The sequence below is a fragment of the Phaethon aethereus genome, assembly GCF_964289735.1.
Source record: "Phaethon aethereus genome assembly, chromosome: 1".
Taxonomy (NCBI): domain Eukaryota; kingdom Metazoa; phylum Chordata; class Aves; order Phaethontiformes; family Phaethontidae; genus Phaethon; species Phaethon aethereus.
The window spans coordinates 75,190,650-75,214,923 of record NC_138575.1 but is presented as its reverse complement, the minus strand read 5'-3'; the positions used below and the strand labels follow the sequence as shown (position 1 = coordinate 75,214,923).

Genomic DNA, 24,274 nt, shown 5'->3' with positions numbered 1-24,274 from the left:
GTTACTACAAAAGCAAATATATAGACTTGAAAGAATTCTAAAATAAAAATTGTAACGTACACTAGAAAAGACTTAAAATCCAATAAAAGCCCAAACCAAAATATATTTAAAAAAAGAAGCACAATACTGAAATCTCAGGAAGTGACTTTGACAAACTATGGAAAGTAAGTATACTAGACAGTACCAACAACTGTGTTCAAATAGTTCATCATTTTTAATACACTAAAGATGAAATAAATCTTCTGGGACATTTTGAAAATCAAATAATCATTATGATTTACCAAATGCTAGTTGATTCACTGTAGCCCACTACAGCATGACAACCCAATGCCTTAGCATGGGATTTTATTTCTTGTCTGATTTCTGCCCACCATGCATCACGTGTCTCTGGTTCATCTGAAAGACAAAGTACAAATCAGTTCACTATTCTGCACTATGTCAACATAAAGCTTCATGCAATTAATTTGGAGAGGCAAATTTTTCATATTCAAGTGTTTTGTCGTATCTGGACACTTTTTATTTCCTAGCTATTGCACTTCAAGCAAACACTAACAGAGCTTTTTCATTAATTTTCTTGTTTATCACCCATGTGAACAGGTTCTGACAAACTACTGCATTCTTCTTGTTGTACATATGACAGAACACCAAAACACTGTAGATACTGTTCCAATCTCTACCCACTTGAAGACCATAACTGTCAGTTTCCAACAACATGAGAGCAGCATGTAACTTGAAACAAAGCATCACAGATACTCTGTTACACTGAAAAACCAGTAGTAGTAGTAATGAAACAGTATTTGTAGTAATAAAAGTAGTATTTTACTTCAGTATTCACTTGACATCTTTGAAAGAACCTCAGTAGTTTTTCCTACAGCAAACAGTTCTCTCTGTTAACCAGATTTTAAAAATATTTGTTCAAGACTGTATCACTAATCAAATACATAACTCTGTGGTCCTTATTTCAGCACTTCTGACTTTGAGAAGCCATAGGTATTTGAATCTACATCTACATCAACAACATTAAGAAGTAAAAGATGTATGCTGACTATGTATTTGTCGATGCTTTTTTGCTTCAGTATCCTGGTAACCGCACCTTTCCCCCTCCCCAAAGGATTCTAATAACCTTTATTGTCTTTGAGGTTATACGTTAAAATGTATCCTACCTCCTTTTCTTGAATACTACATTAAAAATGCAAAAGAGTGCTACTAGAATAAGTTTATGCAATCCATTTATTTTAACCATTCAGCAATTAGTTTCCCAGAACTAAACCTCGTCTCGCAAGCTTTTTACATATGAAGTCAAGAAGTATTGTCATTTACAACTAGTTTGTCAACTGCTTCTTCTTTCAAAATGGCTTACCTGTATCAACAAACTTAGCTGAAAACTGTTTTACTTGTTGATACATAAGGGGAAAAACAAACAATGGGCACTCAGATGCTACAAAGGGTTCTGAGTAGATTGTACAATAATCTATCTACTGAACTTTGCATAGATATAAACTTCTAGCCATTGAGATCTCCTTGCTGAATCATAATTTAAAATATCAATGTCAAAACCTGAGATTCATTGGGAACCAATTTTGTACTATCAGGAATATTTATAAATATAGTGTATGATAACTCTGTATCATACACTACGTTCTCCGACAACATGACAAACAAAAATGAAAGATGCAGATATACACATAGTTTGAAATTTATTGAAACAAAAATATTGTACAGCAAGATGTATTCATTCATGAATTCACCTCAGCTTTCTATTTAGAACTAGGCTTTCACCTTTCTAAAATAAACTAATGATCATTTTCTAATTAAAAAAAAGAGCACAGAGGCCTGTATACCTAACTACACTTAACGTTAGATGTTAATGCTTGTGTAACTCATAACATTGTCTGACTAACAGCAGCCTTGGGTGTCCAGACTGACGCTTATCCAACCTTTGCTTTAAGAAATGAACACTGAATAGAAAAAAACCCCACAAACCTACAGTGATAGTTCTTAGGAAGGTTCTCCATAATCATGACAAAAATATACACATTAAGACACAAAACAGAATAAGAATTTTCATGAATCACATTGATCGTGTTCCATTATACCCAAGTTCACCTTCATCAGGGTTCAACGCATTACTAGTAGAATCTCGAGGCACTGCACTTTGCTGTCTCTCAATGTGAAAACACTGTTTAAATGTTTTCACTGACTGGGAAAATCAAATGCTTGAGATGATACACAGTAATCCTATCTCAGATAGATAGAGTACTTGCTAGCAAGGTCTCACACTTTTCAGCTTTCAAAAACTGAGAATCACGCAGAAATAACCCATCACATCATAGGGTGGGAGTTCCCAAGCTCAGCTATGAGAACCATTTGTGGTACATATAAAGGAAAGCGGGAGGCAAAATGTCTTTCATGTGTGCATCTCTGCCTAAACAGAGGCTGCACTTGATGCCGTCAGTTACTGGCAGTAGTGATAGGAGAATAGAGCAACTTTGGAAGCCCATTTTAAGGCAAGGGCTACAACATCTGACAAAATGGAGAGCTGTGTGGGAGATGTGAGACCACAAGCACATTCTGTAAATGTTATCACTAACTCTTCATGGTGGAAGGGACACAGGTCTTGGGAGCAACTCCTCCTTCCCCATCCAATCATGGACAAGAAGATTGCTTATCAATGTATGTTTCTCTCGATAACAGAAAAGTGTAAGTAGTAGGAAAAGTGGTTCACTGACTATGCAGAACAATTCTTGCTCAATTAACATGGTCACAGGCAGCTGGCTATAAACACTGACTGAACAGCCACTAAATTTTTGTACTACACAGAAAAACACCTGCAAAGGAGAAGTAACCTTTTTCTAGACATACACAGAGATAAAAAAGCCAATTTTACTAAATCATAACTTTTCACACCTTTAGGTACCGTTTGGGAAAAACTGCTCCTACGTGTCACCAATGACCGTTCTATGACAAAAAGTGCAAGAAAATGTGAAGTCATGACAAAGGAATTGAAAGTAAGCAACAATGAAGTGACTGGGGATGAAAAGTGCTGTGGAGTAAAGAGTACGATTACAAACAGGAATATGACACTGAAAAGGTACGTAGCCACAGTCAAAACTGAAACGGAATGAAATGTTGAAAGGGAACAGATATGCTTAAGGGCAACAGAAAAGGTAGAAATAGTGACGGGTCCCAAACTCTATGCAAACATTTAGTTTTTCTCCACAAAAATGTAGAGTTTTAATTACAGTTTAGGAACAAGTTCCTAAGAGAGTTAACACAATTTCCCCACCTATCTGCAAGAACGCCTTATAATAATGGAAAGCACATACTGTTGTGAGGTTGCTCAACACTATGTCTTGCTAAAGCAACATTTAACCCTTTACTCTGAGAATCTGTTCAAAAACTATTAACTACAGTAATATAATGGATCACTTTCATTCTTCTTAGAGATAAGAACAATTTTCCAGCCATTGCCATCAGTGTTAACAGGATCAGGCCCAATATCCTTCAAATAATCCAGCAAATTCTTATTGCACAAGTTCAAAAATTTCTATACAAGTCATGCATAAACAAATGTTTGTAAACACTGGGTCCTCTGCTTAAGACATTTGAGTATTTTTTTCTTCCAGAAAGAGGCCAAAAATACAAATCAGTATGTTTATATATAAATATTGTACATACACAATTTACATGAACTTACCTTTGCATATTAAAACACAAAATGATTGTCTACAATTCAAATCAAACACCATGACATTGCAATAATAAATTGATACAAAACACTGAATGCAGTGCAATGTGTAGCATTCATATTCTTCTGACAAGTATTTTCACAAGCAGCCTTTTTTGACACATGAGCCACACAATTTCACATGGGGATGCCATTGTAGCATTTACAAGTTTAGTAAAGCTAAGGATTTACATAAACAATTAGAGGAGTTAGGGAAGCAGGATGGCATGTGTCCAGTACACTCCACAAGAGTGTCTGTTGTTGTTTTTTGCTAAGGCAAAAGCTTAAGAACTAAGGGTTTGCAAAGCAGATTCAGCAGACAGTAGCCAGAAACGGTGGGTATTTTGGCGCATGCTTGGATCAGGTGACAGTACAGACTGAAAACTATGGCAGCTCACTGAAATGGTTACAGAAAGTAATGGCCCTGGATTCTAGGTGGAAGCAAAAAGGCAAGCATACATAGCACTCAATCACAAGCTTTTCTAGCAAATCTACTGAGTAGTTTACAGCAAGGTTTCTCTACAACTTTAAGCAAAAAAGATTGCAAAAATTACACTGCTATTATGCACCCTCCATTGGAAACCAAAGGCTGAATACTAAACCTACTTTTATTAATGTTTCAAAATTGGCATGATATTTATAACAAAGTAGAAGCAAAGCACACTGTTTCTAGAGTTGAAAACTTGAGAAACAATGTTGTCAACAGTACAGTATTCTATAAAAGTCGTGCCAACTCAAACCTCCAACTGAAACTTTTACTTTTCCAAACTTACTTTATTAAACAGCTTTAGAAGATACAAACAGCACTATATTTATTTTGTGCCTTAAATGTTCTCTGAGTTAGTTCTATCCACAACCAGTTCACCTATCCCTTTCCTTCAATATATGAGGTTGACTTCTATGAGCCTGTATTGTCGATAGGACAATCCTGTCCAAATCTTTCACCTGGACATAACCCTAGACACTATCAATACTTTTTGATTCATAAGAAGCAACACCTTTCCAAAGTTATTTGCTAGAGGTTCACTTGTACAGGGCCTTTCATGATTTAGCCAGAATCTGCATTATGCTAGGTCCATACAGATTTTTAAAAACTGAAGAAAAATGAAGAAGAATGGTCTCTTGACTACACAGATCATACTCAAGAGTTACTGTATTAAAAAGCTGAATCCCTAGACATCCTGAGAGAATTACTCTGAAGTAGGAATTGTATGATTAATTTCAACCTATTTTAATATCATATAATTTAGTAAATATTTACATTTATGATGTAACATTCTGAAAGAAGGACAATAATACTATGAAAGCTTTCACAATCTACAAATGACTCGTTCTGTTGTCTCAAAAATGGCAATGGAAACACCAACAATATTCTTTCAAATTGAATCTTTGAGTCTTTCACTAGCCAGAGCCACTATGCACACCCTCCTTATCCCCTTATTCTTGTATCTTCTTCATTAAAACCTATTAATCAGCTTATACAGAAAGAAGTGGGGGATTGTTCTGTAGGTATGTTTGTTTAAAAGACACCTTTGTTCAGTTTACAAGCACCCTTCCCTGGAACTTGAAGTTTAATTTCATCCTCTCTGGTTATCCCATAAATATTAAATATTTTAGAAAGATGATAGGAAATTTCAACAATCAAATAAGTGTACAAAAGCCAAATCCTCATCTATAAATTTTAAACATAAAACGTGGGTAGCAAATAACTAAACCTACAACTTGCAAAAGATTTTCAAAGCCACTCCATCCTTTTTTAAAAAATTACTCCCTATATTAATCTTTCAGACTAAAAGATGTCAAAATGAAAACTTTGCTTATGATACAGAAACAGATGGAAGTAGATTTTTCATTGATAAATGAAAACTAAAATACACTAAAGCAGTGGAAAACAGTGCAACCACACCACCAAAGAGAACAGGTGCACTTACTCCTACAAAGCTTGAACTACTGATAAAACATCCAGCCTGAAGAATAATATTGAGTCAGTGCTTTTCTGCCAGATGAGGTCAGAAAGTATGTATCTCACTTCTCAAGCCCAAACTGCTGAATAAGCAAAAAAGCAGGTTTAAAGTTTGGATGTTAAATAAATTCTTCAATTACTGAAGAAACAATTTTAAGAACGTTTAGGATTAAAACTGCATCCAGCTTTCATGCATTTAGAGGATGAGATATTTCAGACGGCTGACTCAACACAAAACACAATTCATTTGCAGGGCTAGTTTTCTATTGGGTTAACTCAGGCCAAATCACTACATGAACACCAGAAGACTGCAAGTGCATATGGTAGATATCATACAGAAAAGCAGCATCATTCCTTTTAGTGGCAGCTCACTATTGAGGAGTGGTAGCTTTAATACTAAGATATAGCCCAACATGGAGAAACAGCAAAGTGTTCCTCGGTTACATTCTCATCAAAACTCCTGAATTCTTTCCTCATATTCTGAATTCCATGAAAAAACCTACATCACTGCGAGGGGGGTAGAGAATACTCTGTTTTTTCTTATAAAAGAAAAAAACCCAAACCAGTTACTTTAAGTATGAAACAGAATTAACAGAATCTCCATGGCTTCTGTATCTCCAATACAGGTGAATGTATTTGTAATTTAGATAGGAATATTTTGAATTATACTTCCATTATAAGGAATTTTAAAATTAATCAAGTGATGTTTCTACCTATCTCACCCCTAAAAGAGAATTATAAAAATCCTACTTCAAAGTTTGGCTTTTAGCTTCCACTCAGCTAGCTCTCTCAGCCATGTTTTCCTGAACAACTTTATATTCTCAATATCCCCAACAGTAAGCCTTGAGATGGGTCCCTGCATTTGTTGCTCATCTCAAGTAAACATTCCTTGGAACAGTTTAAATGCTCAGATACCTAAAGATTAGCATCTTGTAAGCCTTATGACTGATATCACTAAACCCACGTATTTTATACAGTCCACCGTGACATATCATCACCTAAACAAATTCAACTTTCAGAGTAACTACTTGGATTTTCACACTGAAAAAAGCAAACCTCCACTGTTCTACACTTTGTCTATCAGTCACATGTTGCAAGTTATATATGTAATTGATTTTAGGAATAAACATGCAAGAATCACTTGGACAGACTACAACACACACTGTTCTAAATATTAAAAGTAATTCTTAAAGCAATAGTTTTCCATAAACTGGTTCAACAAAATCTGCTGCAAATACCACCAAGATTAACTACACAGTCATAATAGTAATACATCCTGTAACTTTTGCTTTTAATCGTAGATAATGGTCTGATAGGAACAACACAAGCTGCAAAAAAAAAAAAAATCTTCAATTAATTAAAAAAAAACAAAACCCTGCAGTAATAATTTAATTCATGGCTAAAGGAAACCACCATGTAATACAACTAAAATAAATTTTTAAAAACTAAAATCAAAAGATACAGCATTTGAAGGCAAAAAAAAAGATGTTCAGAGTATTTATGTGTACATATCAAAAATTACACCTAAAATTAAACTATTAAGATAACACTTAAAAATAAAGGTTTAAACTTCACCATAATTCCTTAGAATTATAAAAGTTCAAAAGTACTGCCCACACAAAACAAAATGTTAAATATCGGAAATTAATTTGTCTCTGGAAAATCAAGTGTGCCAGGCCTAAATATGTAACTTCATCACTCCAGCTTTTAGTTATTATTTTTATCAGTCATTCATCCTGTAATGGTGAAGTCCTCACAGGATAAGTGTGCCTAAGGTTCCTCTAATCATGAGATGGAATGGGACACTAAAGAAGATCTAGGAATCTGTTTTAATTGATCCTATTACAGTAACAAGGGCAAGGTCTGCCACTTTGAAGAGCTGCTAGGTAATAAAGAAACTGCATATTCTATCTTGTATCCTCTGTTGCTTTGTCATCTTGGCACAATAAATAAAACCTATTTTAAAACATGGGCAATCTTCAAAGGACATCTTCAAATGACAGCAACAAAGGGGTTATTACCCAAAGCTGGAGACACTACATTGTAACAAGACAGGTGGTCTTAAACCACATTTTATCTACTTTATACCTAGTATCACAAAATGAACTACAAGTATAATTTAGAGCTTTAAACAAGCCGAGCTAGCTGAAACCTTAAAGCAAGCAACAGTAATACTAATTTATCTAACACGACCCTTGAAAGAAACATACCAAATTTTAAACACAAAAAAATTACTCTCAAACACAGATAGATGTTCACAGACAAGATTGCTGCTCTCTTGTTGACTGCCATGCAAACTATCTACCTCACTGCACAACTGCAGAAATGGGATGGCATTATTTCGCACGAAATGATACTGCCTCTGTATTTCCTATTCATTGTTTACACTCCTCAGGCTTTTACTTGTTACATTCATGGAACATCTGCATTCATTATTTCTATACACTCATAACTTTATTTTGTTTTAAAACAAACAAGTCAGAGAAAGCTCTCTAAACTACTGGATACAAAGAGCCTTTCCTACAATGCTTTTTGGCATGAGTTCAGGACCTCAATGAGACTGCATTAAGAGAGACCAAAACCTCAAACTTTACAAAAAAACCTGAAAATATTAGTGCAAAAGGTCAGAGACAAATTGCTCTAACAGAATCCAAAGTACAAACAGATCAGAAGAAAGAAAAAACAAACACAAAAACATCCTATAGTATTTCTTTGTAAGAAACACAGCATATTGAGGAACTTCTGTCTTAGCACATAGAAGGAAAATCTCTTGTGCCTAATTCAGCTCACATAATTATCTTATCCATTAACACTTAACCGGAGTTATTTCTGTAATCCTTTTACAGTCAGTTACAACTTGGGTTATCTGCCATTTTCCTACAATACTGTCTGCAAACATTTTACAAGGACATGTTTACCTGTAATGATGTAGTAGGTAGGAAGGTGCACTTTCAACTAGAATCATTCTAGTTTCCTTCTAACAATAATCTATTTCAAGCCAGGCAAGAAGTTCTACAAGTACATCTTTGCAATCACAGAATGACACATCATAAGGCTGAAAAAAAAATCATTGTAATCCATGAAAGAAATTATATCAAGAGAATAGTTCTAGTCAAGGCCCATATTTTGAAAATAGGAAGAGTTGTGTGCAAGAGTAACAATTTTCCACAACACAAAGGTTCACTCTCTCTTATGTCTATCAATTCTATCAATTAAAAAAAAAACTGTGGTGATACAATAAGCAACAGCTTGATTGGAGCATTTGTGCAGTGAAGTCTATGATGGCTTTCACACCATTAGCCAAACTTCAGGGAGACTTTTAAATCAATATGAACAGATTAAATAGCATTACTTACTATTAGGCAAAGAATTCCAAAACGAAGATTTTAAATGCCAGGTTTATTAATTGATGAATCTCTAACAGAACATAGGAATACTATTCTGTACTCACTGACAGTGACCACCCTTTGTTGAGTTACATAAATATCTACTCTGAACTCTCCAAAACAAAAATAATGCACAGCCCCAAAGAAAATTATTTCATTGATACAAGGGTGGCACCTGCTTCATAAAAGAACAGTCAAACACCATTCATGTTAACGACAAAAACCATTTAGGAATATTCACTTCTCTGGAAAGGTTGCAGAAAAGTAGATTAAAACATTACCGAAAAACACAGCATCCCTCACTCTGTTCAGAAAAACCTCTGACAACTGCCTTAACCTCCCATTATCATATCAACACACACTGATGTACAAGAAGTCAACCTGGAAATTCTCCACGAAAAGGCAAGAGGTCAAGCTTAAAATGTTTTTCTACTGGTTCTGAATGATAGCCACATCAGACACTAACAAAAACATTCTGACATTTTCTGTGTTCTTACAAGTATGCCACGTTTACACCCCAGACAGCAGCATGAAATGTAATTTGCACATTCACTGTATGTTTCTATCTCTGTGAAAGAAAAGCATTCAGTTACAGAACCAAAACATATTCAAGCTTTCCTCTTGCATTTCCTCATACACAAAACTAGAGTTCTGGAGAATTTCACACTCCAACAGCAAGTCTGGATATCAACACAAGGAGCTCAGGAGATCCTTAGGAATTTTATTAACCATCTTTTCTCCTTCCATGTTTCTGACTACTGGAGCTGAAGAATCACTGCTGAAGCAGCTCCCTGAATCAGGAGTTTAAAAATGTAATTATGTGAGCACACTGTGTCTGTTACTGCTATGAAACAGCCGTACACAAAAGCAGTCTCCATTCAAAAAGTTCCTTGTACTTCCTAAGGAACCTTGCTTCTCTGTATGTAAACTCAGGGAGAAACTTTAACAAAGATCCATTCTTCTGGATCCAGGATTCCTTTCATGTTTTTATATTTATAGTACATCTTTAACACCCTTTTTCAGAGACAGCACCAGAGTATTTCTTCCACTGTATTATGCACCCTCTATTCTATGAATTTGTGCTCTTGCCCCTCTATTTTTATTTTTCAGATTCAACTTGATCATCATCTTTTCATAATTTTACAAGCAATTAAACAATTTTGCCGTTTAACTATATGCAATTCCTACATGTTTAAGTAGCCTCCTTTCCACTCATCAAATAAAGTCAGTCTTTACTTCCACATTTGATTTTCAAGAATCTTCAAATTTCCGACTTTTCATCACCATCAGATGGCCCTGTTGTATCTTAACACAATTAAATTTTGTCATTGGCAAAACCAAGAAATATCCTTTTATGCTATACAGGTTACTAGCAAGCTTAAATGCAGCCTGAACATCTTCAAAAAGGAAAAGAATTTTAGCCTACTTATGGTTATGATTACATTCCTCCTAATGTGAATCTAATGTAAAGATGTAGTATTGTTTTCCTTAAGCTGTATAAATCCCTGCCCTCCTTCAGGCCAAGTATTAGCCAGCAATAAATCTGGCTTTTACAGAGCTGGCAATAAAGCTCTAGAAGCGGGAGATGAACAGAAATCTTTTCCTTTGTTTCCTCAATGGTAACAGATCTGCACAGCACATTCCTTATTCCAGTCTAAGACAGAGTTAACTTCTATGTAATCTGCAACTCTACTACCCATCACACATCATATTTAACGTCTGAGCTACTCTCCTCCTCCTTTCTTCTTTGTTCAGCAGCACATTTAACACTGCAAAAGAAACATACTTCCAGGAATATAAGCACAACCTGCTCAGTCCCTAACCAGTAGGATTAATCAAGACTTGCTACAGACCTGCTGACACATGTCAAGACAACAGAAAATACAGAGAGTACTCAATCTTTTAAAAATTTAGACTACTGTTTTGGATATTCTGTCAGCAGATGAATTCATACCTGCCCCTTAGGCTAGAAAGTGATCCAGAAATGTAAGCCTAGGAAGCTATCTCAACATATGTTTAGTGATTGCACATAACTAATTTACTCCATTATTCTAACAAAATTCTTCCATGGTAACATCCTACTAAACATTATCTCTCTTTGAGCAACAATTAATTCAAACTTTTCAAAGTACCATGTAAGACTGACACATTTTTAACACTTTGGATCAGACTATGCTATACCAGTAATAGATCTAAGAATTTCATAATATTATTTTCATACGGAAAGTAAAATTCATTTTGAAAGACTATCACTTTAGGACAAGCAAATAAAAACAACAAAACCAGAAAACTTCATAATTATAACATTACAGGACATTTACTGTAGAAAGGAACAAGGATACAAAAATGAGCCAATAGTTTTAGGCACTACCTATTATTGAACTATTTGTAAAATTAAAAATGTATATAGATAATTGACGTTTAGAGCATGACACAGAGCTGCACTGCAACAGTGAAGTACGAAGAAGGAAAGTTTGTTTCCAGGGAAAAGAAACCCTCATCGAGTTCAGCTTTATACCTTTTTACTGTGCCAGCTTTAAAAACACTGAAGTTTGGCAAGGTCTGCGGGCTTGGGTATTATATGCAGAGAAGTTATGCCTGCCTTTCTTCCAAAGCATGCTACGTTTCCAGAGGAAAAGGTGGAGGGGAGTCCTTATTTCTCCTCCTAACAGGCCAGTACTCTATGTAGACTGGATCATCAACTCATCCATTCTCTCTGCAGCTGTTTAAAGAAGTTACACACTTTGATCCCTAAAACTGTGTAAAAAATAGAATACTGGGGCTTTTTTCAAGTTAGGTGTTAAAGTTATTAAAATGTTCAAATAATTATGCTGTAAGACCTACAAGCTGATTGCATTTTACAATACAAGACTTATGAACCAACAAATCCTGGACTACATACTACCCTTCTCTTTAAGCAGATAGTCCTCTTCATCTATTTTCTATTCTCTCGGACAATTTTTCTATCTATTACTTGGAACAAACACATTCATCAATTCCCTGAAATTAACAGAAGTACAGTCATCCTTGAAGAAGGTGCAAGATCACGTAAAACAAAACTAACCAACAGCACCCCCCCAATTCAAATCATCACCAACAAAAAACCCTATTTTAATTAAATAAATTAATTCACACTTGACATGACCCCAACTGTATAAATAAGGATCTATTCTCTTTCCCTAAATTACTTGCTTCATGGACACTGAGCTGAAAGCTATTACAAAGTATGCATCTAAACATTCAGCTTTCCAGATTGATATTATTCTTAGCAATACTATGTTATACTAAAATAATGTTTTGCAATTTTAAAGAAAGCTGGTAACAACATTAAAACAAGACATTTAGGCATTTGATGATTAAAGAGATTTAAATTTGAAGCATTAACCTAAATAGCCTACAGCATCTCTAAAAACTTCACTGAGCTGCCATAATTTCTGTCAGCATATGTAGTACTGAATGACTAGTAAAATACCTGAATTGAAACTATTCCAGTCTAGCAGTTTGTATGATCTTGTGTTACCCATAATTCCGACAAAGGCTGAGTTCAAAACAGCAAATTAGTAGATCAGTTATAGGAGCAGAATAGTGAAAAAAAACTACCAACAAGAACACAATTGACAACACCACTCCACAGGAACTGGAAAGACACAGACAGCAGAGTTAATAAGAGGCTGAAATAGAAAGGGAAAAAAGGAGCATGCTATAGCAATCTAGCACTAGGCGTGATCAAAGTATACAATATATAGCAATTATTGTCTTATCGAGAAGTTCTCAATCCACCTTCGAATGTTCTTTTCTTTTTTACATTTTCCTGTTTATTCATTTTACAGTTTGTTTCCTTTAATATTTTACAGACTTATTTGTCTCAAATGCTTAGTATGACCATCACTATACCAGAAACTTTCTTCCTACTTCTTCACTTTCCCCTCCCAGAGCCATATGCCTTCATTCCTCCTTTTGTTTTCACTGTTTTGCAATATACGGAGTTCAAAGTATCATGCATCTTACACTCACTTGTCAGGAGCAGTCAGCAAGTCCCACAAAAACACTGCAGAACAGCTTAGTTGTGCAAATATGCCTGTCTTCTCTTATTTCTTATTATCTGCTTTCAGTCGGTAAAAATGAAGGAGTGCATAATGCAATAAATTAATTTTTAAAGTTTCTGAGCAAAATCATTGTGGGTTTTTTTTTTTTATTTTGTCTTAAATAAATTTATCTCACAGTAAATTCTGCACCTAAGTGACCTGTATCATAAATCTACTGAAAATACAGAAACCCAAGACAACTTTCGGGCAAAGAAAGGGAGAACTCACATGTAAATTATATTTTGACATCTCCCTTGACCTTCTCTCCACTGTGTAAATAAATCATAAAAATAGGAAAAAAAGAACAATATTGTGTACTCATATGCTTTAAAAAAAATCCCTTGAAGTAGGGTTTTTTAATTCAAATTAAGAGTTGGATTTTATTTCATGTTGTTAGTTTACTGAATCTTTAGATAAGCAACAATCTACCTGCTTGCAGAATTACTTGCCTCGGGCTGTAGGAAGAAGAAAGAAAAGGAAAAAAGATTTTTTTTTTTTTTTAATTGCTTTTAAAGATGCATTTGCACAAACTTTGTTTTAGTACTCCTGACTAGTGCATGCAAAACCCCTACAGGTGCTATTTTTTACTCTCCTCTGTCTGCATTTCTAAGTGTGCTGTAATTCCAACTTTTTACAGAGTATTCCTCAGCTTGTCTCAGTGAATACAGCAACAAAGTCTTCAGAGTCAAAAGTCACTTAATTCTGATGTCAGAACTAGGACATGCAAAATACACATGTTCCAGTACTGGCGTTGCCAGGTAAATATTAAATAAAAATCTTAAAGTACTGTTTAGTATTTGTTTTTAAGAACAGAAACAAAGCTGTACAGGTTTTATCAAAAAGAGGTTAAAAACACGTATTGAGCTAAACTGTAGTCATTAGTCCTCAGGGATTTCAAGGAGCTGAAAATTAGAAAACATTCATAGTTAAGATCAAGTGTTCCATCTCATTTCTGTTTGAATGGAGAACGTGCATCAAGTTTTTAATATTAAAAAGTGGTAAAAAAATAGCTAAACCCTCAATAATTCAAAGACAGTTTTTAGTGTATAGTTACTGGATTCAAAATACTTATTTATTTCATTAACGAGAAGAAAAGTTTCTCACTAAAAACACACCCTCTGAATGACTATTATTTTTCAAGCTTAAATGATTGTCTGAAAAATATTGCTTTTAATATACATTGTTAGAATAGAATATCTATTCAAATACTGATATGTTATTAAGTTATAAAGATTAGAAGTACATGATCATTACGACCGGACTTGGGCAAGGAAGTTGTTCTTGTGATAACATACCAGGATTGTGAATGCGATCCAGGAGCTTCACAGATCGTGCACTGACAACACCACCAACGTGGACAAGAAAGCCTGGTGGAAAGGTCGTCAAGGTAAAAAATGGAAATTCCTGTTATGATTAAAAACAAACATCAAATGACTGCTTACCAACCACTGCTGATTGCCAGTAAACATGCAGTGAATTGGTAATTTCCCTGAAATACAAGCAAAGCAGTTACATTAGGCCAAACATGTCCTTCAAGCTTACTAAGCACTACGTAACCATACATCTTCATATACCCATAGTGTAATAAAAGCAGAGGTATTATACAATGTAAGAATGCTTTTCCCCCATAGAGTTGTATCTCAGCACAATATTAATAAATAATCAAAACTTTACACCTTTGTGTTAACAAAGCCTCTATTGGTCCACTTTTAAGATGGCAGCTAAACAACATAATTCTACTTTCATTAGCTGGTACAAAATAAGGGAACATTCTTCTCCATTTTTTAGGACTGCAGTTTGATCCTGAAGCACAGGGTAAAAAAAACCCTGTAGCCTTACAAGAATGATGAATGTCTTATTATAGGAAAACATACCTAAAAAATATTAACAGACTGCTCTGCTAGTGTCATAAGCTCTAAATTTAACAAATAAATATCCATCTTCTAGAATAAAGCGTGGCTTTGAAATACAACTGTAAGTTCTTAAACTAAGGAAATTAACTTCCAATTCATTTGCATAAATTAGTTTTTACCAATTCATAATTAAAATGAAGAATTAGTAAGTTTCAGCAACTACTCAAATATGTAGTTCATACAAGAGGCAAAGTGATAACAGTAATTTTCATGACACACGTAATTAAATAAAACTGTCATATTCAAAGGAGGTGAGCCCAAAATTGGAAAATTTCTATGGAATGTCTAATATACACATGATAGCACACTTATGGGGGAAAGGCAATAGATTTATGTTCAGCAATTCTAAATGCATTGAGGCAAAAAAAGAAAAATAAAAGAAAAACCATGCAATCATGGTTTGTATAGTCATGGTGATTGGTTAAATGGAAAAAATAAACACCATCTTTTATATGAGAGAAAGTACAATATATATTCCTTTCTCACATAGTTGAAGCACTTGCAACAATACAGTTCAACTGAGCTTCTACCTAAACAGTGTACATGCTGCAGATTAAACAAGGATCACGATTCTTCCAGCAATACATGGCATGAAAAGTCCTCTTCAACTAAAGCCCAATGTAGATTTAGAAATTAACACTTCCAAATTCTTACCAGCCTTGTTATTAGAACTCTTACAACTTTTAAAAGGTCCTACAAACTTCAGGTTTTCTCGATTTTCATTTGGCTTAGACTTTCAAAATTAAGAGGCAAACTACGAAATCGGCAACCACAGTATCAACAAACAGAAGGGGAAAAAAACCCCCCACACCCCAAGAAACACCAAAACCTGCAGCTGTGCCTTATGATGCAATTAAAAAGCACAACTATTTCACCATAGGACTCCACAAACCTGCTTGACTAATCTGTCTTCAGGAGTGCTGATGAATCTCTAGAGAGGGCTACAGAAAAGATTCCCCCAGAATTTTCTAACAGATCACAAGATGCTTTGTAGGTTATCACAATAGTCAGAAAGCTCCGACTACGCCACAGCCCGAGCTCCTTTTCTGTACATCTTTCATGCCAAAAAATGGAAAAAATGCAGTACATCAATACTTTGTTAGAACCTTCTTCCACTGTGGCTCTGTAATATCAATTGTTCAGTGATTCACAAGTATACTGATAATACTTGTCCCTGTATAATTCCATAACACTCATTCTGCATAACGTATTTAAATATATAACATACACGTTTGCTCTGTCCCTTGAATATACACTTACATTGTGCTAAACTAGTATGTAGTGAACAAAGTGGTGGATACTCCATGTTCTAAAGGATAAGCAAATTCAATGCTTTTTAATCTATATGGAGGTTCAGAAATTACTTTCATTTTTTCTTCATTTTCATAAGGTTGCGTACTACAAGTAATTTTAACATGTTCTGACTTCCAGTTTGCCCAATTGCCTACACTACAAACCAGGAACAAAACTTTAAAGTAGTAACATGGTATTATCACAATATATCAACACTTGCAAGTCTATAGTACAATACATGCTAAAATTATACCTATATCCTACCAGTTAATTCCAGCCACAAACAAATCTGGGTAACTGAGTCACTGAACCATTCTGACATGTTCTTATTCCATTAACACTGTCTCATCCATTCTGACTCAGATGGAATTCCATCACTTATGATGGCTTTTTCTTTCCTTTTTTTTCTTTTTTTAAGTTCATTTAGAGGTTTCGGGGGTTTTATTCTAAGTTCCACCTTCAATTACATGTGGTAACCTCTAATACTTTATATGAAGCTAAACTTATTGCATGGAAAACAGAGATTCCGTAAGAACTAGATGCAGCGTTTCCATGTTAAAAATCTCCTCTATTACTGCAATTCGCAAAGGACTATCTTTACATCGAGGTGATGCAAGCACAGAGTATTCCTGTGTTTGAGAAGATGCTATGGTCTTAAAGTTTCCAAGCTACAACTGAAGATGGTCAACCATTTTACCCCAATACCAATTCACTATGCCATTTCAGTCACTGACTGCATAGATCCTGAAAGAACTGTCACTGGTATAATCCTTGCAACTATGTAGAGGTCTTATTGCTGGCTTTTGGGGAAAGTCAGATAATGTTACAATAAAATCCTTATAAATATTTGTTTAATACAATGTTTAAAAATTTTTGTTTATACACATACATGTATTGCTAGTATTCTTTTTTAACTACATTTCATACAAAGACATGCAACATAATGAAAAAGCACATGGAACAAGGCTACGCACACACATCATTTGTATCATTTGGTGTTAGCGCCAGCTGAAGCAGTTCTCAGATCCCCTTCCAGCCATTCACTCATCCCCATCGTTGTACCACTCCCTCAGATAATGCTCGTAATGCCTAGGTATGCTCATACAGCTTTTAGGGCTGAACCAGGGTAGGGAACTAGTCCACAATAGAATACTGGTAATTTCCTGGCTGAATTATTTTTATTCTAAGCATATTTACTGTGCCACCTCTCAAGGTGGCCAAACAATCTTGCAATTTTTCTCCAACTGAACTGAGGGGATGGGCTGAGTAGTAGTATTACCTTATACCCAAATAAACTGAACTAAGATTCAAAATAACTTACTATGTATCTAGCACATGTGGGAATATATTATATGTATTGAATTTATTCTTTGTTTTCCCAAATAAGTGCTACCCTAACTGACAAGTAACTAGAGTGCACTATTTATGCGTGCAATACTAAAACAGACCAGATAACTTCTAAGTGTTATTCATTCTCACCTTAAGGTAACCATAGCAAACACACATCCAATATGAAATTTTCAGAAAGACAGTATGAACATATTTTTTTGTATCAATTAACAGCCTGCATGCTTTGCTGTATCATCATCAATAATGGACTCAACATGTTTCCATCACATTTTACAGTATTTTTTTCCACTAGACAATATACAGGCCTTATCAAAACAATGTGCAAATAATTCAAGCTCTAAAAATACATTAAGTGTTCTTAATTTACATTTTTCATTGTTTTTTAAAAGATTCCTAAGGAAATAACAGATCAGCCATGAAATGTCTGAAATGCTAGCAAAAACAAAGGTAAGCAGAGAAAAGGCTCTTTTTTAAGCTTTTTTTTCCCCCCAAACTAAAACATTAAAAGCAAAAAGCCATATTATTTGTATTTAAAGAAAAATCAAAATTTTAACTGAAATGTATCAACATGCAAAATACTAACTGAGCAAAAATATGCCAATCTGATAAATGCTCTTAAAAAGAACAGAACAAATATTAAGAAATCCTGCATAAACAAAATTACAATGAAATCTGCAAAACCTCACAAAAAAGAAAATCAGAGTATTTCCAGTAAGTGTTTAGGAATCCTCAATACAAGAAAAAGGGCTACAAAGAGAGTCACACAATATTTTGGAACATACCCGCCTTCTACAGAACCTATGAGGTGATCCTCCCTTAGCAACGGATAACACAAAAAAATGAAAAGAGAATCATCCACTTACTCAAAATAGTAACTATTCACTTGATTTCACAGATGTAGCTGGTTTTGTTTTCAACAAACACATATGGTTCTATGTAAGTAATTCAGGTAGTCAGAAATTGTAATTAAGCTAGAATTTATTTCTGAATAGGAAAACATTCACATTTCTTCCTTCAAGACACCTCACTAAAAACATTTCGACAAAAGCAGTATACAAACTATTAAAAAAAACTTGCAAGGACTCATTCCAAAATTTAAGCAAAGAATCAAAACCACTAATTTTATTATACAGTCTACTCAGCATAATAACAGATGGCATGTTTAGTCCTATAGAGGTTCTTCAAAAAGCTGTAAATCTATAAAGCCCTTCTATTGCTCGGGAAGTGATTTAGGTTTAAGTTACCAATTTTTAAAGGCTACATACAAACAATTTCACATAGTAGAGTGAAGGCTAAATTATGCACCAAGTCTATTTTTCAAAACTGAAAGTTTTCGCAACTATAAATGGGATTTTCACCTTGCTTAAAGCTATTCCAATGTTTCTGAATCTGGCTTCTGTAAAAACTTAACTAAACGCATGATGGTAAAATTTTAAAATTATACATGCATCAGTAACTTACAGAGACTAAACAGCAGTAATTTTTGCTGTAACTGTTTCTTATAAACACCAACTGTAATCACTTGAGTGTTTATGCTATGCACATTACAGTTATTTGCGCCACTTAATGCTTTGGTAATACATTAAAATTTAAATAATTTGTGTACAAAAGGGCTATTAAACGTTCAACATCTGCAGTAAGTTTTCAGCCCTAAAACCTCCACATTTCAAACAGAAAGTAGCAAGAAACATCTAACTTACTACAAGCTAAATTTTCACTTTAGTAGATCAGAAATTTAAGTATAAAATGCCTTACCCTTTGTTCCAGAGCTGACTGAGTCTGTTGTCTTAAAAGAGTTTTAAATGGCCCCCCTTCTTTTCCAGCACTCCCACTGCCCATTCCTGAAGAGTACCAGTACAAATGACATTCAAAGAAACATGTATTACAATTAGTAATCAAACTTTTGATTTAAAAACATATAACATAGTCATTGAAAACAGTCAGATTGTCCCCATAATTTTAACTTTCAGAAAAAAAAATTCTGAGCATCACAGTTTAATTTGGGTTGGGGGGTGTATGTTTTGGAGTTTGGTTTTCACATGACTAGCAGTGGGGGTTTTTTAGCATTTGGATAAAAAAACCTCTCATCTAAGATCTTTTTCTGCTGTCAACCTCAATTAAAAAAACCCTTCAAAATACAAAGACTTAAAGATCTTGCAAAAAAAAAAAAAGGGCTTGCAATTCTTTCCCATGACATATCACTATTTTTTTTTTCCTTGTTACTATTGGGAGTTTTGCCTATGATTTATACATAAATCTACCTTCTCTGCTTTTCACAGAAAGTTTCTACATAATCATATTTTCAGCCCTTATCAAAAAGGGCTGCAAAGTCACCATTAATTCCACACCATTGAACAATGCCTCTCTGCCAGATTACTCTGTAGTCACGTATTTCTCCATAGTCAAGTATTTCTCCATAGTCAAGTATTTCTCCGTACTATCATTATCAGTTATTTGTTTGGGTTTTTTAAGTAATAAAAATCTGACTGAGAGTTTCAGAGTAACTAAATCACCTTTCCTAACCACTGGGACGAGACCGTACACATAATTACAGCAGTAGCTGTATAACGTATGACTGGGACCAAAAATGAAAATTGCAAAGGCAATGCACATCCTTTCATTTGAAATACAAACTCTGAAAAAAAATTATTTTCTTTAATACCTATGCAATGAAATATTCTATCATCTGATTCATTCAAATAAGCCAAGGACTACTGCTCAGAATTTAAAACTGCCACTTACTTGATTACTGTATTTGCACACACATAACCTGCAGTTATCTGTAAATGAAAATATGAAAGAAACTCCAATTTTGCATAACATGGGTAATGCTCTCTCTCCTTCTTTCAGATATTTTATTCCCACCCTTATCCCTCAATACCAGAGCTTTGCTGAAGAGATGGAAAGTTTATCAGATACACAAATATCTTTGCTATTGAATTATCTGTTATCAAGGAACTTTACTCTTAAATGAGTGTGTCAAGATGCAGGTTATATGTATGACAGTAAGTCATTTTCTCTATGGTTTGGAAATCACAAAAGTAAAAAGTAAACATATACCACGATTGTGTTTTTCCTAAAGTAAACACAATGCTGGTGAATCAGATTTTCTTGGTAATATTTCATGCCTAAAAACATACTATCATTGGCATTTCTTGCACAAAAACCACCAGTGCTAACTTGACAAAGCAAAAATAAACACCTAAGTTTGTACAGAAAAGCACAGGATAAAAAACAAAAAAAAAGTGTGAGGAGCAGGATGAAATACAAACACCACAGTGCTAACAATTATAAACGAAGCCAAGATTTTCTTTTACAGGACATATAACTAATTTAACGTAACAGTTCCTTGCTAGTTTCCTTTTTCTTCTCATCAAGCATCTAATAAACATGAACGAGATTGTACATATATGTCAAAGTGCAGTTATTTGTTTTAACCAAAGACTGGGAGATCTGGAAATAATACCGAACTTAATAATGGATGTTAATTCATTCCTAACATTTTCAAAAATTACTAGACTTATCATTACCATATAATTATATTAAAATACTATAATTTTAAACAAATATTTTTAGCTGTTCTTGGATAAGGAAACAAAAATATTAGTATCTGTATAGTCCCATTAAACAAGATTAAGTTGCTTTTACTATTTGGCATTGATTCTAAACATCATTGTCAGGGACTATACAATATTAAATGCAGACAAACACAGCATAAATACCAGACATGAAACAAACCCAAAAAGTACAAACTAATCAAAATAGTTTCTACAGAAAAAAGCAGCAATATCAACTATTTTATTTAAATCTATGAAAATAATGCATGTCAGTGAAATGGAAAAGGAGGCAGCACAAATAAAAAGTTTGTACGGGCTTTGTTTAAAAAGATTCATTAAAAGAGCAGAGTTGCTAGCCATTTGATAGCCATTATTTCAATAAATTTTGAATTAATTAATGAGCAAATGCTTGTTCCATGCAAAAGGTGGGAACAACAAGGTGAAGGGAATGAGGGGAATTAAAAAAAAAGTAGATTATTTTAGTCCAATTACCAAAGGAAATTTTGCAAGGGAAAAGGAGAAAGTTCTGTAGCATAAGCTACACGTTTCAAATCCTGTAAGAAGTTCTGAAGCTGTTTCAAGCTTCTGGGGCAGAGGTGAGAAGATGGTATGAATAGTCATGTAGCCAACAGCTTTCAGAGGATAACTGAACAGAAACATAGGGTTATAGAAGGCTGTGTGTTAAATGCCCCCATATCAAGTAACAACAACATTTTCTTAAGTTTGTTTAAAAGGCCATAATAGATTGATCCTACCAGAAGCAGCCAGAAGCAGCTCTTCAGTGAAAGAAACACTTTTCCTCAGAACAACTGGGCTGACATGGCTAGAGTGGAGGGGGTTAAGGCTAGACCCCGAGAGGAGACAGGACTTTTTAAAATGTGGGGAATCACATGAGAGTGTAGGGGAGCTGGGAAACAGGAAAATCCTAGGTCCCTGTGGGGAAGGTGCTGTGGAGGAAAGTAATAGAGACAGAGAGATGTAGATTCAGAAGATGACTAAAAAAACAGACAGAAGAAATCAAAATGAAGCCTTTTTTTTCTCCAAATGAATCAGCACTTACTACTAAATTATTTCTCAACATACAAAGAAATGGAATGACAATACAGCTCCACAATATGAATGAGAAGCATGTTCTCAAAAATCATGACCTGATTAACTTTATTTTGAAATTAATTTTTTTAAAAGCCATGGTAATCTAACATTTATTTTAAATTTTATACAAAATTTGTTAACAAGTACTATAGAGTAAAGGCTAAATAACACAATCTTCTCACACACTTAATCTGATTACTTTCATTATTTAGGCATAAAAAGTTATTTTCTAGAGAAGTCATGGATTTGTTTTATGATAGTCATAAATCGTGTAGAATTCTAAGTTCCCACAAAGAAAAGGAGTTCCCACCTTCTCAATTTCCTCCAAACATATACTATGTCACATCAAAATGTATTACCTGATTAAAATATGTCATGCTTTTTGTCAGCCTAATATTCTGTTAGTTTGCAGTGGAATAAAATCTATAACTATTCACAGAAGTCTAACTTCAAACCAAAACAAGCTTTCTCAATACAGAGTAATTTCCCCTCATATTTAGACCAGATATAGACCAGCATGGATAACACAATCACAGCTGTGTTTTATAAAAGACATTAAGGTAATATTCTCCTGATTTGGAGCTGCTGAAAACTAGATGCTTAAGCAGATACGAGTTCCATTCTCCTCTATTTAGTTATTTGTATTGTGAAATTGTGGTATCTGCACTCTTTTTCCAGGTTAGTCTCCATCTTAAACACGTGAACACACTAGCTACCTGACTGAGAAATAAAGAGGAATATATGTACTGCAGAAACATCAGAAAATACTTCATTTTTCACATCAACCAATCTGAGAAATAGGTATTACAAATTTGATAATATTTTGCGTGTCACATGAGATGTTTGCACTTTTTTTTTTTTAAAACACAACCCACCAACTTTCACACTGAAATATCCCAACCTAATAACAGTCTTAGGAAATTAAAACAGAGGTCTAAACGTATGCAGTGAACTGTTAAAAACAACATACTGAATTTAGTATGTTATCGAAGTATCTTCTGCACATCAGCACATTTTTGGTAAAAGGTAAAACAAATTACTCAAAATACTGTCCTTTTAAGCTACCAAGATTCAAAATCTAATATGTAACATGAAGATACACAATTTTTAAATGCAACCAGCAAATCCTCTTAAGACCCGTTTCAGTAGCAGAGTTAAAGGCTGCTAAAAAGACAGTGCTAGTAAGCAAAAGTATGCCCACTGCTAGCTTTACTACTAAAAAGACAGCAAAAAAATATCTTTATATACTTGAAAAAACCCTAAAAATAAGAGGTACCAATTACACAATCTGTTTCAGTTCTAAATGAACTGACTAAAGACAAGAGGGCCCATCCACCTATATAACATTTCTAGAAATGATATAAGGTTGCTGCTTTAAGAACTTGACAAATTCTGAGTTGCCACCTTCCGAAATTCAGAATATAAAAGATAAGCATCTATGTTACATTTAAATCCTTTACATGACATGATCCTTACCATGGAAAATCTGATGAAAAGAAACAGGTTTTCAAATATTCAGTAAGCCAAACACGTGAATTTGTGTTATATTCGTAGGTCCTTTATAAAAGTGACCACCATAGGTCATCCACAAAATAGTCATCATTTACACTAAAGGACCCAAACAAGTGTGCTTTTGGTTGGGGGGCTGTTTGGGTTTTGTGGGTTTTTTTTTTAAAAACAGGACAAAAGATAGTACTAAGAAAGCAAGCTTCCTAATTGGGAACATTTTTAACAGATAACTAGGGAATAAACTGGGTAAAACATTCAATATAACTGCATTTGAATGCAACATTTAACTTATGTGCTCGGAAAAATTCTTTAAAGCTCAATCAGCTACTTTAGTATGCTTCAAAATTGTCTAGGTTAGATGGAGACAAGAATGTTTGGAGCTTCAAATACCACAATTTA

The 24,274-nt window shown here is 34.3% G+C and overlaps 1 protein-coding gene across 1 annotated transcript in view; it reads right to left on the bottom strand.

Moving 5' to 3' along the window:
* Window positions 1-24,274, bottom strand: part of C2CD5 (C2 calcium dependent domain containing 5) — a gene marked incomplete at both ends in the record, with an annotated part of 65,767 nt that overhangs the window by 26,603 nt on the left and 14,890 nt on the right. The window contains 6 exons of the mRNA XM_082013883.1: window positions 282-396; window positions 12,549-12,614; window positions 14,457-14,565; window positions 18,500-18,532; window positions 19,473-19,558; window positions 22,030-22,221. Of these exons, the coding sequence (XP_081870009.1) occupies window positions 282-396; window positions 12,549-12,614; window positions 14,457-14,565; window positions 18,500-18,532; window positions 19,473-19,558; window positions 22,030-22,221 (601 nt within the window). The remainder of the gene's footprint in view (window positions 1-281; window positions 397-12,548; window positions 12,615-14,456; window positions 14,566-18,499; window positions 18,533-19,472; window positions 19,559-22,029; window positions 22,222-24,274) is intronic.